The sequence below is a fragment of the Rhinoraja longicauda genome, chromosome 5 (assembly GCF_053455715.1).
Source record: "Rhinoraja longicauda isolate Sanriku21f chromosome 5, sRhiLon1.1, whole genome shotgun sequence".
In the NCBI taxonomy this organism is placed as follows: domain Eukaryota; kingdom Metazoa; phylum Chordata; class Chondrichthyes; order Rajiformes; family Arhynchobatidae; genus Rhinoraja; species Rhinoraja longicauda.
The window spans coordinates 15,131,779-15,150,206 of NC_135957.1; the positions used below are offsets into that span (position 1 = coordinate 15,131,779).

At 41.4% G+C, this 18,428-nt stretch overlaps 1 protein-coding gene across 4 annotated transcripts in view; it reads right to left on the reverse strand.

The window, feature by feature from the left end:
* The window catches only part of cul9 (cullin 9), a 131,540-nt gene that overhangs the window by 38,130 nt on the left and 74,982 nt on the right, over window positions 1–18,428 (reverse strand). For all 4 annotated transcript variants that reach the window (XM_078398942.1, XM_078398943.1, XM_078398939.1 and 1 more), the window contains 8 exons: window positions 17,578–17,711; window positions 16,799–16,984; window positions 14,479–14,600; window positions 11,922–12,104; window positions 10,327–10,469; window positions 7,585–7,786; window positions 5,451–5,622; window positions 1,526–1,671 (listed from right to left, as the gene is read on the reverse strand). In XM_078398942.1, coding sequence (XP_078255068.1) covers window positions 1,526–1,671; window positions 5,451–5,622; window positions 7,585–7,786; window positions 10,327–10,469; window positions 11,922–12,104; window positions 14,479–14,600; window positions 16,799–16,984; window positions 17,578–17,711 — 1,288 coding nt within the window. The remainder of the gene's footprint in view (window positions 1–1,525; window positions 1,672–5,450; window positions 5,623–7,584; window positions 7,787–10,326; window positions 10,470–11,921; window positions 12,105–14,478; window positions 14,601–16,798; window positions 16,985–17,577; window positions 17,712–18,428) is intronic.

Genomic DNA, 18,428 nt, shown 5'->3' on the forward strand with positions numbered 1-18,428 from the left:
TTGCTCCGGGAAATACATTTCTCACTTGATTCTCCCCCCCCCCCGTCACACCACCCACTCCAACCTCTAGTTCTCTTGCCTATTCCTGTCTTTTTCATTACTGTCCATCCACCATTGGAAGCAGTCTCATCTCATTTACATTATAAATACCTTTTAAAAACATTTTAAAATCCCACCTCTGAATTCTTATTTCGTAAACTTCTTCTAATCCTAGGCTCTACGTTCTCTTTTCTTTCTGGCTAACTGTCATTTCTCATCACTATAATTATCATCGTATTAAATCTCTGCAGCAAGTCTTTGACATCTGTGTAAAGCATGGCTTTCCAGATAAACCAATGATTTATAAATGTTTTGAATAGCTTTACAAATTATATTCCATGTGTCTACTTAAAATGCATGCTGAATTGTGGCTTTCCACCATCTACTAGGTCCTTGTCAGAAGTGCAATGGAATTCTCTACATCTGCCTGGATGAGTGCAACATCAACAATTCCCAGGACTGGACACCATTCAGTTCAAAGCAGCATGTTTCACTAACTGCCACATCCACCACCTTAAAGATTTTCATGTTCTCCTTATGGCCTCAATGCAGCTTCTTAATATCTCCCAATCCGTTCATCTGTGCCACCCAGAAGGATAAAGCCCAGAGGAACATGACTACAGCAACACCAGCACATTCCCTTGCAGGTCAAACACCATATTGATTTGAAAGTATTTCACCAATTTTTAAAATCACTATCACCTAAAGTCACTTAATATCATGGAACTCAAGTTAAAGGTATTGCGGGAGTAATTAGTAACTTCTCAAGTGCATTTAGAGTTGGACTTCAATTGATGGCCTTGCTGGTAATGCCCACATTCTCCAAATTTTAATTTTAAATCCAACTCTTGCCATGTTTTATTCCAGACAGCCATATTAATTAACACATATCCTAAAATTAGTCCACATAAATCTGCAGGTCTCTCAATTTCTGCATCCCATTTAAAATCAAATAATTTTCCCCGGGAGCTCTGGTTTCCTCCCACACTCCGAAGATGTACAGGTTTATAGGTTAATTGGCTTGGTAAAATAGTAAATTGTCCCTTGTGTGTGTAGGATAGTGTTAATGTGCAGGAATCGCTGGTCGATGCAGACTCGGTGGGCCAAAGGGCCTGTTTCTGTGCTGTATCTCTAAATTAAAAAACTAAATTTGGTGTATCATCAACTTAGTCAGCATCATTACATTTTTCTTTACAAGATAAAGAACAATTGTATCTTTACAATAGTACTTTGAATTTTTATGCAAATTGTCAAGTATAGTTTTAAATCAGCAACCATATAGAAATCACTTCTCCAAGCAGCAAATCACAACCACAACAGACGAAATACTAAAACAACTGCTGCTAAAAATTTGCACAAATCTCTCATACAGTGCATGAAAATAGCAACAAAAATTAAGATTCATGTCACACACTAGTGTGCTGCACAAGAGATGGTGGAGCATATCTTCTAAAAAAACATCTCCAGCATGGATTTCCTGGCTTACCTCATGTTCATTAAACTGCAGCAGGATGTACATTTGTAGAGTAGACAAATGCAAGGTTAGTGATCCATAGGATATGATAGCATGTCCAAGCCATGTCCACTGTATCCGACGAGGCTTTGTGCTACTCAACCCATATACATGCTGACCTACGAGCAGGACAGAAATCAGAGAATGAATCATATTATCAAGAAACATAGAAGCAAGAGGAGTAGAAGATGGCTAATCTCAAACTTGCTCTGCCATTCAACATGATCGTGGCTGGTTCTCTACCGTCTTACTTTCCAATCTGATCTCCATGTGTTCACTGTACCTATAGTCTTATATATATTCATCAATTGAGTACAATGCTTCATAGTTCTGGACTCTGCAGCCTGAGCAATACCTTTATCAACCAACCTGTTAATTCAATCAAAATCCATTTCAAAGAGGTCACTTAAACTCGAGCATTAAACAACCTTATGCGGTCTCCTCACTGGTCAACTCATTCTTCCTCAAGAACAAGTTAGTGAATCCATTTTACATCGATTCTAAGGCAAGATCCTCCTTAAAGGACAGAAACCAAAAATGCAGATATAGCTCCCAGTGTGATCTCAAAGACTAATACAACGGTGGCAAGGTTCAATATTCACATAAGCAATCTCCATGTGATAAAGCACAATATCCCTTTTGCTTTCATGGCTGTTTTACAGATGGACAGGTGATTTCTCAGCACACTATGATCTGAACACTTAAGTTTCAATTTTCTTTGCAGCAAATTGAAAAGCTGACATTTTCCTACTTGATACACCAACTGCAGCCTTACTCAGCCCTTCTGGATTCCTTTCCAGATGCTCTTCCTCATAAGCTACTTTCTCACCTATCATAGTACTGTCAGCAACCTAGGCATGTTTCATGTAATTAAAAGGACCTATAAATAGCCAGAAAAAGGACAGCAACCCTGTTTTCGCATCTTTCACTAATCTCCTTTACATGTCCATGTAACTACTATCACTATTTTTATGATACCTTTTTAGGATGTCAAAGTTATAACTATATCCTCAGAAAACTGTCAAGCATGTTTTTCCTTTTATAAGACTGTGCTGACTCTGCCTAATTATATGATGACATACTAAAATGCCTGTTATCATGACTTTAATGGATTCCAGCAGTTTTCACATAATGATGTTAAGTTCCTCAGCTTCACTTCCCCATTTACTCCCCTTCCTTTCCTGGATAGTGATGTCACATCTCCTACCTTCTTATCTGCTGAGCGTGTTCAAGATCCAGGGTGTATTTAAACATTGGCACTTGTGTACCCAATACCTCGCTCCTCTCTCTCATCAGGCAAGAGGTACAGAAGTGTGAAAACGCATATCTCCAGATTCAGGGGCAGTTTCTTTCCAGCTGTTATCAAGCATCTGAACCATCCTATCACCAACCAGAGAGCGGCCCAGACCTTCCATCCACCTCAGTGGAGACCCTCGGACTATCTTTACTCGGACTTCTCTGGACATTATCTTGCACTAAACGTTATTCCCATTATCCTGTATTTGTACGCTGTAGCCGGCTTGTTGGTAATCATGTCTGGTCTTTTCGTTGACTGGATAGCACACAACAAAAAAGCTTTTCTGTGTACCTCAGTACACATGACAATAAACTAAACTAAACCTGCAACTATTTCACGTAAAACTCTTGATAGTTTAGTTTAGTGATACAGCGCGGAAACGGGCCCTTCGGCCCGAATCCGCACCGACCAGCGATCTCTGCACATTAACACAATCCTACACACACTAGGGACAATTTACAATTATACCAAGCCAATTTACCTTCAAACCTGTACATCTTTGGAGTATAGGAGGGAACCGAAGATTTTGGAGAAAACTCACGCGGTCATGGAGAGAACATACAAATTCCGTACCGACAGCACCCGTAGTCAGGATCGAACCCGGGTCTCCGGCGCTGCAAGTGCTGTAAGGCAGCAACTCTACTGTTGCGCCACCATGCCGGTCAGATAGTTTTGTGAACAACTACAGAAGTTGGTGAGAGGGCGGAAACCTCCGTAAATTCCAGTGAACAGAAGCACAGTGATTACCAAGCACCACCATTGCTTTGCAAGGGCGTCAGGAATTTAAAGAATAAGGATTTAAGTTAGAGTGGAAAGAGACACCGTGCATTTTAAAACTAAGGGTAATAATTCTCGGGGGGGGGGGGAAGGGACAGGTGTTGCATTTCCTGCGGTTTGCTTCCCACCCAAACCACCCTCTCCCCAGGTACTTTCCCTGCAACCGCAGGAGATGCAACTCCTGTCCCTTTACCTCCCCCCTCGACTCCATCCAAGGACCTAAACATTCTTTCTAGGTGAGGCAGAGGTTCACCTGCACCTCCTCCAACCTCATCTACTGTATCCGCTGTTCCAGTTGTCAACTTCTCCACATCGCGAGACCAAGCACAGGCTCGGCAATCGTTTCGCTGAACACCTCCGCTCAGTCCATCTTAACCAACCTGATCTCCTGGTGGCTCAGCACTTCAACTCCCCCTCCCATTCCCAATCTGACCTTTCTGTCCTGGACCTTCTCCGTTGTCAGAGTGAGGCCCAGCGCAAATTGGAGGAACAGCACCTCATATTTCGCTTGGGTAGTTTACACCCCAGCGTTATGAACATTGACCTCTAACTTCAGATAGCCCCTGCTTTCCCTCTCTATCCCCTCCCCCTTCCCAGTTCTCCCACTAGTCTTCCTGTCTCCGACTACATCCTATCTTTGTCCCGCCCCCTCCCCTGATATCAGTCTGAAGAAGGGTCTCGACCCGAAATGTCACCCATTCCTTCTCTCCCGAGATGCTGCCTGACCCGCTGAGTTACTCCAGCATTGCGTGTCTACCTTCGAATAGTGAAAGGCTTGGATACCAAATGGAATAGGATGTAGGAAAATGTGAAACTATCCATTTTGGCAATAAAAATATATTATCTGATGTAGAGAGAACTGGGTGCCCGAGCACATGATTTGCAAAAAGCTATTAATTAGCAAATAAATTGCAAAGGGAATAGCGTAGAAAAGTAGTGAGGTTATGTTTCACTTGCATTGGGTACTAGCAAAGCCACTTATGCAACAGGATCTTGATTAGCTGGGCAAGTGGACCGAGGAGAAGCAAATGGAATTTAATTCAGATAAATATGAGAAGTTACATTCTGGGAAGTCAAACTAGATTTAGGAAAATACTTGCAAACTATCCCAAGCAGTTACTTATCTGGGATTACACAACATAGAACAAGTCAAGACGCTTGAGTCATGATGCACCAGTACAAGACGCTTATGTACTGTCTACAAAGAGACTCATGGCATCATCCTCAGTAACATATCTCACTTTATTCAATCCAATACTCAGAAATTTACAAGACAGTCCTCAGGTCACTTCGTTTATACTAGAATTAGAGCAAACAAAAATAGCTACCTACAATCACTATTTCCATGGACTATCCCAGAGTGGAACATCCTTCCCGACACCACCAGATGTGCACCAACCTTGTCACTCTTCAAGTCACAACTCGACAGCTTGGACATGGATCATCTCACCAAACTTGTCTACATAAAAATCTAAATGACCTTTTTGCAACCGGTACCCATGCGAGCGAAACCTGCACGAGATAGCCCAGCTGTTGGCGGTTGTGCAGTAGAAAACAGAAACAGAAACAAGGCAAGTGGACCCAGCATGGCTATCATCTCTTTTGATGATTTCCAATAATTGTATCTAATTTCCAAATAATTAATTGTATGCATTGCCCTCCCTCTTCTTTTTCATCTTACTTCTTGTATCCAAGAACAATTTTTAATGTGGTTGTGGACAGTGGGTTCCAATTAACTTTGACACTGTTGCTTAAATTGAGCCTTATTCTTTTTCATTCTATGTGCAATGGATACAATTTTTGTACATGGCAACATATACTAACCATGAGTACAAAAATCAGAAAACTCCTCAAGGAAACTGCTGAGCTCTGGTGGAAAGAATGTCTTTGGATCATCTTGATGGCACAGGGGAGATATAGTCCAACAACGTGGAGAAAGCACCAGGACTTTCAGGTCTGTTTCTTCCTCAGCTATGAATGGTTGGTCTTCCATCATCTGCATCACAAAAACATGCACTGTTAAAATGTCAGCATCAACGCCACTTGCCTAAGTATTTGCAATCTTGACACAATGAAATGTTCAAAGGCACATCACTTACCAGAGAAGATTCATACAGAACTATGCATGGGCATGGGATGGAAATTTTACATACAAAAGTGGCATGAAATAATGACAGTATTTTGTAAGAACTTCACATTCCTCCTACAATGAGGTGACCAGAAGTGAACACAATACCCAAGTTGAGACTGGACCAGGCTTTTATAAAAGTTCAGATTTTCCGATACTGCAAACTTTTGCATCATTTGTATTCAATGGTAAGAAAACCTCTCTTAATTGCTTTTACAATCTCTTCTGCCAACTTTAAACGTTTATTCATGTGTTCTGCTCTATCCTTTCATTCTTTAGTACAGTATTTTTCATCTAAATACGTTTCATCTAAATGCGTATCACCCTCATAGAAAATATCACTTTAAAGTGGTATGCCATAAGGATCTATGCTGCAACCACTGCTGTAGACAATTCGCATTAAAAATGTAGAGCAAAATACACAAAGTACTGGAGTAACTCAGCGGGTCAGGCAGCGTCCCTGGAAAACATGGACAGGCGACTTTGGCATCAAAATTATATCTTCTAAATTGACTGATGTTACCATGTTTGGATTGTTTGGCAAAAAAAGGAGAGGTCAATATTGAGAAAACTGCAGGAAAATTCAGGTGGATGTTAATAACCTTGGATGATGGGCAAGTAACAAGCAGGTGATTCAACACAGCATAATCAAGGACATGTCTCACTCCGGTCACTCCCTCTTCTCCCATCAGGCAAGAGGTATAGGAGTTTGAAAACGCATATGCCCAGATTCAGGAACAGTTTCTTCCCAATTGTAATCAGGCAACTGAAACTTCCCCTCACCAACTAGAGAGCGGTCCTGACTTCCCATCTTCCCCATTTGAACTATCTTTAATCGGACCTTACCTTGCAATAAACATTATACTCTTTATTCTATATCTGCACACTATGGCTGTACAGCTTATCTTTGCACCTCTGTACACAAAGGTAGACGGTACAAGATAAAAAAGCTAGTCCACACATTTCCGTTCAAAACTTTGCTCCTCTTAGCTTAAAATATGCGCACCAGACTTTAATAAATTCCTTGCTGGGAAAAAAAGTTTCTAATTTTAACCCTGTCCATGGCTCTCACAATTTTATCCACTTCTATCATGATTCCCCTCATTCAGCCTTCTAGAGAATCAATCCAAGATTGTCCAACCTCCCCGTGAGCTAATACCTCCTAATTCAGGCAGCATTCAGGTACACTTCTTCTGCACCCTCTTCAAAGCCTTCATATATAAGAAAAGATTTGCATGACAGCTTTGGCTGCTGAATACACCTTTGTTTTCACTGATATGACTGATGTGGGGTCTCATTAGATTCTGTGAACAATGGACGTTGTGGCGTGTGAACAAGGAAACCCACTCAGTCAAATTACCACCACTTTCATTTTAGATTAGGCCCACTGGAAACATACATCTTATTGAATCATGGCGATTTCCTCATGACATTTGTAATCTCATCCCTTCGAAGCAGAACACCCCAAGATAAGATAACCTTGCAGTCACTGAGTAAAAACAGAAAGGGACAAATGTAATTAAAAAATAACATGCGCTCACTATATATCTCAACAGGGATATGCTGCAACCCAGACTGAAAACTCAGGAAATATATTTAACCTCAAGCCATATCATTAACTCAGGTCAGGTTAAATAAGACACCTCAATTTTCATCAGCGACTCCTCCATGCCATTTCATTCAGAAAGAAAATTCATTAAAATATGAGGGACATTTTTAATTTTTATAAAATATTTTATACTGCTACAAATTGTTTTTGAAAGGTCTGATGATCACAAAAACTCCCTCCAGTAATTATCTCTCGTATTTATCAGATGTATATTCACTTACTTCATCAGCCATATGCTCCAGTTTCCTATCGAGCTGCTGCAGCCTGTAGAGGTGAAACTCCTGCTGCAGCTCATCAGACTCACTGAGATTTTTCAACATTTGCTGAGGATACCTGCTGGGAAAACAGGACCCTATGTGATCGATCACAGCTTGCTCCAGCCACACTTTACCCTGAGCCAGGAGCCGATCAGCCAGATAGTACCTATTGAAGAGAAGGAACAAATCAGAGAAGAAAACTTCCGCACAAGATGGAGCAAAAAGCATACTCCAGGAAGAGCTCAGAGGGTCAAGCAATGCTTTGGAGGCAAAGGAATAGTCGAAGATTCAGGTTGCGACCCCGGTGCCGTCTCTCTGGCGGTCACTGATTTTGCCACTGCCTTGCCACCCTCCTCCCAATCTCAGTTCATCCCCCTCTTCTGACCCCGTGCCTTGCCCATGCTCCAACCCCAGCAGAGTCTCTCTTTGCTCCCTTGCCAACTGCATAAATTGTATTCTCCATTGTGGCTGTTAAATATTTACTATTAAAGTGGTGGGGAGGCTCCCAAATCAGTATAAAGCATGTGGTGAGTGCACTCCTACAATCAGTAACCAATTCTTATGTCAAACATTGGTTATGTTAGCAACAAGACCACCAAACCCATGTTGCCCCCTAGATTAAAAAAAGTCTTAGTTCACAATGTTAAGGAGCTCGAGGTTCTGATGATGAGCAACAAGACATATTGTGCCACAAAAATGATCAGGAGCAGGAGGTGTAAAGAAACATCACCCTATTTCCTCTCCAATTTCATGCTATTCTGATTGGGAAATATATTACTAATCCTTATTATTACTGCATCTGAATCCTGAAACCCACTGCTGTACTGTGAGAACATCATCAGGATTGCAATGGTTCAAGGCAATGACATTTTTGCCATGGCAGTTAGGATGAGCAATAAATGCCAGCAATGCACAGATACCAAAACTAAATATTAAAAGTTGTATTGGATTAGGAGTCCCATTTGCTTTACCAGCTTCAAGATCAAACTGACCTAATACAGAAATTACTGCAATGTATGTAACACCCAGTCTCTGCTGCTGTACACCCTTGCGAACTATACCATTTACAATACAGTGGAGCAGATCTTTCCTTTGCCCTAAAGGTGCCCCACAACTGTAGAAGTTGTAAGATGACCACTCAGGGTGAAGGAGGAACATTTGGGATGGTATTGAGAACCTCATGGCTATACATCGGGAGCACAGAGTAGCCCTGCTGAAGAGGAAGTAGGAAGGCATCACCTCAAAAACTACCCACCAGCCTGGTTGGTCACCACCTGCCCCATCTGTGGAAAGGTTTGTGACCCACATTGGTCCCATCAGACTCCTAGAAACCCACAAAACTACACTGATAGCAACTCACCCTTGACCTCAAAGACTGCCCAAGATATAAAACAACCATTGCCATCATTGTTCAGCATTTCTTGTGGCGCCAGGTAACTTTACTCTGTATACTCATGTGTATCATTAAAATATATAAAAAGCATACTACCAGGATGCATCGGAATGTGGTTTGGAAACTGCTCTGCCCAAAATCACAAAAAGTTGCGGAGAATTGTTGACGTAACCTAGTCCATCATGGAAACCACCACTCCCACCCCATTTAACACCAACTACATTTTATGCTGCCTTGGAAAAGCAGCCAACATAATCAAGGACCCTGGTCATTCCCTCTTTTTCCCTCCCGTGTTAAGCAGAAGATACAAAAGCTTAACTTTAGACTTTAAAGATACATCGTGGAATCAGCCCCTTCGGCCCACCAAGTCTGCGCTGACCAGTGATCACCCATACACTTACACTATCCTACGCAGTAGGGACAATTTACAATTCACAGAAGCCAATTAACATATAAACCTGTATGTCTTTGGAGTGTGGGAGGAAACCGGAGCACCCAGAGAAAACCCATAGGGTCACAGGGAGAACGTTCAAACACTGTACAGACCAGCACCTGTAGTCAGGATCAAACCCAGATCACTGGTGCTGAAAGGCAGCAATTCTACCATTGTGCTGTCCAATGAAAGCACATAGCACCAGATTCAGGAACAGCTTTTTCTTCGCTTGTATCAGACTACTGAATTGATCTCTCTGGTCCAAATCTACCTCATTGTGTCCTGGTACCTGTTAAAATCTGCACTTTCTTTGTAGCTATAACACTACATTCTGCACTCTGGTGATTTTTCTCTTTCCGCTACCTGTTGTACTTGAGTATGAGTTGATTGTACTCGTGTATGGTACAATTTGACTGGATGGCACGCAAACAGTTTTTCATTGCATCTTGGTACACATGACAATAATAAACCAATACAAATATTAGCTATTAACCCAGAAGTGACTCCAGTGGAACAAAATCAACCTTCCTCCATTTGGGGAAAATCAACTGTTTATCATTATTCTTTGTTTTTTTTTGCCCCACGCCAATTTCTTATTCACACTGCTTTTGAGTCTTATTTCATGAGTTTCTATTTTGCTGACTAAATGTAGATTTGGCACTGGCAAAGCCATGACATCTCTTGGCTAGATCCGTATATGCTCTCATTTTATATCGATATTTGTTTGCAGCTATGCTAATGAATGGCTACTTATTCTCTCCATTTGGGATCTACTCCACATTATAGTAACAGTAAGCACAGATTGCTTCATTATATCAACGAATGTGAACACAGCAAAACATTCCCCATTTGCATCATTTCTAGACTCCAAACAAATTACCTGTAGAAATGTTCAAAGATGTTAGCAAGTTCGAGTCCTGAAAGGAACAGCATTGGCTCCAAGAACTGCTGCAGATGGTTTAGAGTTTCCACGTCACCTTCTTGAATGCGTTGATCAATGTACTGTGCAAACCGCTCACTAACCTGAAGAACAGTGAGGAACATTTACATTTACCAACGCGTTTTTTATAGGAATCGTTTACACATCGCTATTTCCAGTTCCCCTTAACATTTTTGTTAAACAGCTGATAATCCCTTTGCTGAGCCCATTCCAAAGATTGTTGGTACAGCCCACTGAAGTCCTGTCATTCTCCCTTTCAAGACATCTGTCAGTCCCTTCAAATCACCCGTTCCCTGTAAACTAACAGCCCATATCCTCCTTCCTTTTGCAGACATCCCGAGGGCAGTGCCACTACTCAAATACTCGTCACTGACTCAAAATGTTAAACATCCAACATTAACTCAAAATGTTTAAGGCAGTTAGGAATTAACAACACTGGTTAATCAGACTGGGTAAAATTGCAGTTTCCTTTCCTAAAGATTATTAGTGAACCAGTCTTTACAAAAAACGTGTACATTCATACTTTTCATTATAGATAATAGCTCACCACTTCCAGATTTCTGTTATTAGTTTACACAAAGCATGGAAAGCCAATTAACCTATCAACCTGCATGTCTTTGGAGTATGTGAGGAAACTGAAGCACCCAAATAAAACCCACGCAGTCACAGGAAGAACGTGAAAACTCTATGCAGTCAGCACCCATAGTCCGGATCCAACCCAGGTCTCTGGCACTGTAAGGCATCTACCTCAATGTCACCCCACTCGAGTTTAAACTCCCCAGTTGGCGCTGGTGATATTCAAACTTTGATCTGTAAATCAATCAATCTGGATTCTGTCCAGTAACTTAACTAGAAGTATATTAAGAGCTAAAGAACAACCAGTGAGAAAACCAGGACACACAACAGGGTTCATTTGTGTGTGCAGTCTTAAGGTATATGCAAGGTCCTAAATGAACACTTTCACCAGTATTTATAAAAGGAAACAGACTTTGTAGTTGCAGAATTCAGAGAAGGGGTTGGTGAAAGTTTAACATTGGTGGATGGTCACATAGGAAGGACATTTCTAAATCGCTTTCTACATCTTCAAAGGTACCACATCAATGGTACCATGGTGTGGAGCTGTTTACATTAAAAAACAATAATCAGAAATAAATATGTGCTGGAAATAATGTGCAAATCAGGCAACATTTTGAGAGACAGAAATAGAGTGAACGTTTCTGACCAACAACCAACAAAAGGCCCAATCCAAAATATTAACTCTCTACCTCATCATGAATGCATTCAAAACAAAACTAGATGGGTGCAGAAGAGGATAAAGAATACAGAAATATGTAATAGGCTATGATATGGATGGAATAAAAGAACCATGTTGAATATTAACACGAGCAATTTTTGCTTGGATCTACAGTCTGTTTCAGTGCTGTAATTTCTAAGTCAAGTTGTCAGCCTGTTTGGTGAGTGTCCTGTAAGAGCCATCCCAGGGGACAGGCTCTCGAAACAGTTACTTCAATGGCAAATTGTGCAGTTTCACATACATGCATGGCTGTGAGGTGGGACAGCTGGAGAAGAGCTGCTGAGAAGCCCTTACGCAATGCTAATACAAAAGCCATCTGCTGCCCAAACAGTTCCTCCATCGCATTCTTCAACTTCAGGTACATGTCCCGATAGCGTTCAACAAAGTCAGGGGAGTTCCATGCTCCATCCAGGAATCGCTTAACCTAATAAAAGAAAAATAAGGTAGCAAATTCTAAAAGGCATATCATTCAAACAGCAAAGTACAAACTGTTGGAGGAACTCATAAAGTCAGGTAATATCTGGGGAGGAAATAGATAGATGATGTTTTAGGGCAGCACTCTTCTACAGACTAATTGGAGTAGGGGGGTGAAAGTTGGAAAAGAGAGGTGGGGATGGGACAAAGTCTGGCAAATGATAGTTAGATAGAGGTAAGAGGAGATTGGTCGGGAGATGGATGGAGTAATTGACAAAGGCTAGAGGTGTAAACAAGACAAAAGGGTCAGATAAGGAGAGGAGGTGTGGAAAGTATTGTGGAGAGAGGGATATGGATCGGAGATGACATGAGGGAGGGGAAAGGGGGAAAAAGAAATGGGGACTCGGGATGGAAAGTGTGTGTATGAAGAAAGGGAAATAAATAATTTGGCTGGGAGGAGTAGGGGAAATGCAATCACACCAGCGTGGAGGTGGGGAGCACGGGAACGAAAGAAGGCGTAGGGGGGCATTACTTGAATTTGCAGAAGTTATGGAATAGGAACAGTGGTGGTAGGAAGGGAAATTATAAAGCACAAGCAACAGAGGTACAGTAGACATGTCCCACCTTCAACATTCAGGTGGAATAAGTACAATCCCCTTCCAACAAGCATCTCATGTTCATCTCAATCAGTAAGTCATGGCTTAAAACTGCATTTACATATTCTTACAATGAGTGATCAAGCCCAAGTGAGTTTCCAACCAGGAGGCAGAGGGAGCACCACAGCACTGGGACATTTTAAACAAGCACCGTGTGAACAGCTGTTTGTGAGTTTTTACCCAGGAGATGGAGCAGAGGAGCACAGCAGCAAGAAGGATTGAAAGAGTATCAATTGATAGGCTCGTTTAGAGGCACAACAGCCAATGTGAAGGTAGAGAAGTGTCCATTTTGGGAGAGGCTGTGTGTTGAGATGCAATTGCCATGAAAAAGGGCAAATCTTGAGGCTTTGACTTAAGAAAGTTCAGTGAGGAGGCTGAGTAGAGTGCAGATCAGGCAAGTTATTTTTATTTTGTTTTGCAACCTTCCTCCTCAGTCTAAGTGCTGTTGGGGTGGCAGTGATCCTCCTGCAAGATATGGAAAGTCAGGGAAACTTGGTGTTCCTGAGGATTACACCTGTGAGAAGCGAGTCCAGCTGCAGCTCCTGACTAACTGAGTGAGTGAGAGGGCTGCAGCCATACAAGCTCAAGACCATCCGGGAGACGGCGAGCGTCGCAGTTATAACGAGGTGGTCACAGCTAAAATGCCGGCAGAAAGTAGATGAGTGACCACCAGGAAGGATAAAGGGTGCAGGTATAGCCTGTAACCACTTCCCTCAAAAACTAATATTAACTTATTGATACTGTTGGGGGTAATGATAATGCGGGAGAAAGCAGCAGCAGTCATGTTTATAGCACCAGACCTGGCTCGGAGGCACAGCAGAGTAGAGTGAAGTTAGACAGGGTCATAGTGATAGGAGACTCGATAGTTAGGACAGATGGGAGATTCTGTGGCCACAAATAGGACTCTGGGATGGTGTGTGGCCTCCCATGGCAAATTGGAAGAACAGCACTTCATGTTCCGCTCTGGTAGTTTATAACCCAACAGATTGTATATTAAATTTTCCAACTTCATGTAATGTGCAACCTTCTCCCCCACCACAACCAGACTGAAGAAGAATCCCAACCTGAAACTTTGCCTGTCCATTGCCTCCATGGATGCTGCCTGACCCGCTGAATTCCGCAAAACACTGTCTGTTTTGCATAGAGCCTGAAAATCATGACCTACCCATTCAAGAACAACTTCTTGGCAGCAACCATCAGGCTCTTGAACGCTGCATTACACTAACCACCACCTCAGCAACTATGATTTACTGTGGACTTTATTTTGGTTGCACTACAGACTTTGGATTTTGCACTATTATGGCCAGACCACCTAGTATTACTGATTATTAATTTATATTTCTATTGTGCATTTTCTTTTTGTGTTTTGCATTAATGGTACAGCAGACAAGAATTTAATTATTCCTTTACCAGTACATATGACAATCAACCACTATTGACTTGAGATTAATAAAATATAAACAAGCCCATGCTCAGTGGCTCACTGTTATGTTAACTTTGGGCAAGAACATACCTGTGGAAAGGACCAATTTGTTCCATGGTTTTACAGTCACCCAAGTTTTGCCAGAAGAACACTGGCAAATGGGACTGCAGATGGTCCAACAATTCCTATTCTGCTCAGCCGCAACACTGATCTTTCCAATTCCATTTCTACTGTTGTTTCGTAACATCATCACATTCCTTACCAACATCAGGTCTGCTTGAAGGTGTGGCAACCCCCACCCTTACCTGTTGCTGTACTACTCCATGCCAACACTGTGCTATGCCAGAGATGCTGCTGGGCTTGCTCACCGACATCCCTTTAGCAGATGCAGAAGTGCTACTGCTGTCTTTAGATTTGTTTTTGCCATCTGCAATATGAACATAACACATTTACATGACACCGTCCACCCACAGCTGATTAAGTTCCATATTAAAATTCCCGTGGGACCACATCTGTGATGTCAACAGAAGCAGTACTTCTCTCACGCCAAAGCCTTGTGTTGTTTAATCTACTGCTTCACTTGAACAAGACTATATCTGCAGGATCACTCGGCATCCTTGTCAAACAGTAGCAGGCAATGTTGGGGGGATCTCAGAGCAGAAAATACTTCCAAACGTCCAGAAAGTGAAGACTATATATATATATATATAGCCCAGCAACACAACATAACAAACACCAATGGGAGCGTGAACTGCAAAGAATCCACAAATAATTGCAGAAAAATCACAAGAATTACAAAACAACTGCTTCTTCACAGCATTACTGTGTGTAGTATCATGTTGCATGCTTTCATCCATTTCAAGATCTATTCCAGATTATGCATTCTTCTGCATTCTTTAGCTTTCCATTCTTATGCCTGTCACTTTTGTTTTCCCGTGACATGCCATCACAGAGATACAGCTGAGACTCCTCCTCACAGGAGGGGCACCTTTCTTCTCCTTCCCTCAAGGAGCTACTCAAAAGGAAAATAATTCACCCACAAGCTCTATGCTCTCTCCTGCAAATGCTCCTCAGATGTAGAATTTGCATTTGGCACCTTATTTTAAATGTTATTTTGTTCTTGGCAAGACACCAGCTTTAGAAAAACACAAAAAGAAAGTGCTGCAAATACTCAGGCCGAGTGAAAGAGAGAGAAAAGGGTTGAGGACCACACAAAAACTGTGTAGGAAGGAACTGCAGATGCTGGTTTACACCGAAGATGGACACAAAAAGCTGGATTAACTCTGCAGGTCAGGCAGCATCTTTGGAGAAAAGGAATAGGTGACATTTCAGGTCGAGATCCTTCTTCAGACCGAGAGTCAGGGGAGAGGGAACCGAGAGATATGAAAAGGTACATAGAGCAAATTAATGAAAGATATGCAAAAAGACAAATCAAAGCTAGTAAAGGTGATCAAGAAAAAGGTGGAGCCCACAATGGTCCATTGTTGGCTGTGGGGATGGTGATAATGAGTAATACAAACAGTGAAACTCAACATGATAAAAGTTAAATTAGTACGATGACTAAGGTGGGAGAGGGATGGGGAGAGAGAGGGGATGCGAGGGTTACTTGAAGTTAGAGAAATCAATATTCATACTGCTGGGTTGTAAGCTGCCCAAGCACAATACGAGGAGCTGTTCCTCCAATGTACGCTTGGCCTCACTCAGACAGTGGAGGCAGCACTGGACAGAAAGGTCAGTATTTCCTATCTGGCTCCGAGGCATCCTTGACCATTGCACTAGCGAGGCAACAGATAATGCTGAAGTCCTGCTTCCAGCTGCAGAAATGGCTGTTCATGCCCCTGACGAAAGAGTTCCTATCACTATTGCTTGCCTAGACTTTGCCTTTCTCTGTTATACAACAGAGCTAGCCATGGTCTGACCAAAGGGTCCCCCCTATCACTATCGATTGCTTAGCCTATGCCCTATTCTGCTATACAACAGAGTCAGTCATGTGGCCATTTTTCCGGCTGCTCTAATCATTTTCCCCTGGGGGGCTATCCCTCTCAACAGTATCTAAAATGGTATACTTGTTTGAGAGGGGGCAGCTGAAGGAGACTCCTGCCCTGCCTGGCAGTCACCCATCTATCTGTTTGCATCTTTGGTGTTACCACTTTCCTAAAACTCCTGACTGTAAAACTAAAATTGCTAAAAATATATATATAGAAAGGCCAATGCAAGTTAACCGAGCACAGAGATGAACTCTAGATGCAAAGCCAGAGTGAATAATACAATGTAGTTTAATACTTCCTGGCAGTTTCTACCAATTGCTCCAATGTCATATGTAGGAAAGTTAACAGTAAATATGGTATACAAGATAAAGCCAAATTGTTCAGAGCTTATATATATATATATATATATAGATATATATAGATATATATATATATATATATATTTAAAAAAAACAAATTCAATTCTACAAAGGAATCATAACAAATGTATTTCTTGCAAAAGAAAATCCCTTAATCTGCATTTTTAATTCTGTCTCAATGGTCAGTGCAATTAAAGTTGTGTTGTAAATAAGGTCTAGGTAGTGTTACTCGTATTCAAAGAGCAAAAAATAGATTTAAGTAATATTCATGGCCTTACCGGGTTTAGTGGCTGGTTTGAGCTCCTCAATATCTATCTGGCTGGTATCCACGTGAACCAAAAGGTGACAGAGACGCCGAACTCTGGAATTGAATATGGCAGCACCGACTTTTCCCTGTTTCAAAATCTCGGAGTTCTCCAGGTATTCGGTCAGAAGCCAGGATAATGGGCTAGGATTATTGTTGTCTGAACCAAAATAAATACTTAGTACAGTCAGGGAATCAAGATAAACATACCTTTAGTTTTATAACCAGTTGCTAAGAAAATTTACTGGTGAGCTACACAAATACTGTGCTGTCACTGAGTGTATTGGCTAAACTGGCATCAATCAATACAGCGTATTTAAATAGCCTTGCCTCCAATGTTCACTGGTATTTAGACTGTTGACACCACCGGAAATACACAATACCAACAGAATCAAAAGGCCTCAGCACAGAAAGAGGCCACTTTGGTCGACAAGGTTTGTACCAGATTGTTCTTCACTTCAACCAACCCTCCCATGTCACTTTCTCCTTGGTCCAAACTCACTACCCTGCTCGTTGCCCACACAATAAGATTTTACTTCTTGAAGCAACTATATTATTCCCATTTAAACCTCTAGCATATATGGCTTTAAGAACAATCGGCAACAGATCATTTCTTTTCCTAATTACTCTGGCGTTCGATTTCTGGGTAAGACGCCATGCCACGAGGATAGCACAAGGAAATAAAAAGAATAGCGTTGACATACACGTGTTTTTAAACCTCACAAACTAAATATTTTAGTTTCGAATACATACCCAAAGCAGTGATACTCAGTACAATGGGATTGATCAAGGCCTCCCAACAGGTCCGCCCTAATGCTTCAGCTGCCTCTGCATCTGGAAGGAAACGGTCAGCAAACATTTGCTCGTGTTGCAAAGCACTGTTTAACCTGCGAAGAAAAGAAGATAATTTTCCTTTCATTTCTTGCAAAATTTAATCTTACTGGTTGATCGAAGAATTTTGATAAAGTACATTTCTCAACTGAAAGGGATGCATTTTTCCTTGCTTTACGAAAAGTGAAAACATTGCACGGCTCGCAGTTACGGCTCATTAAGGAAGCTGCAAATGTTTTCCAATAAATTTGATTGAGGCTAACTCAAAACAATTTGCAGGATTTTTAATAATTGTCTCTTGTAAACTTAGTCCAATTAGACCACTCTTTTCCTGTGGTTCAGGAGAGTTACTCATTCACTCATATACCAATATTACAACATTTAATTTTCCTTTTTATGTATTTTTTGATTTACAATATGCATTGGTAATTAGTGCATTATTTCACAAGTTAATTTCACTGCTCTTTGAAAATGAAGCAATTTATGCCTGCAGGCAGAAAGATCTACGTAAGATTCATATACGGGCTGATAAGTGGTGAGTAAAATGTGTGCCACAAGTACCAGTAATGACCACCTCTATTTAAAGTTGACATTCAATGCCATTATTATAACCATATCACCCACCATCAACATAAATTGAAATTTAACTGGACAAACACCACAAATACTGTGGCTGGGAGAGGAGATCTAAAATTGGAAATTGAGTAGTATAGTACTCACGTAACTGTAGCAGCAGGGATAGAAAATGGACAGTAATAGGAAACAATGTACAA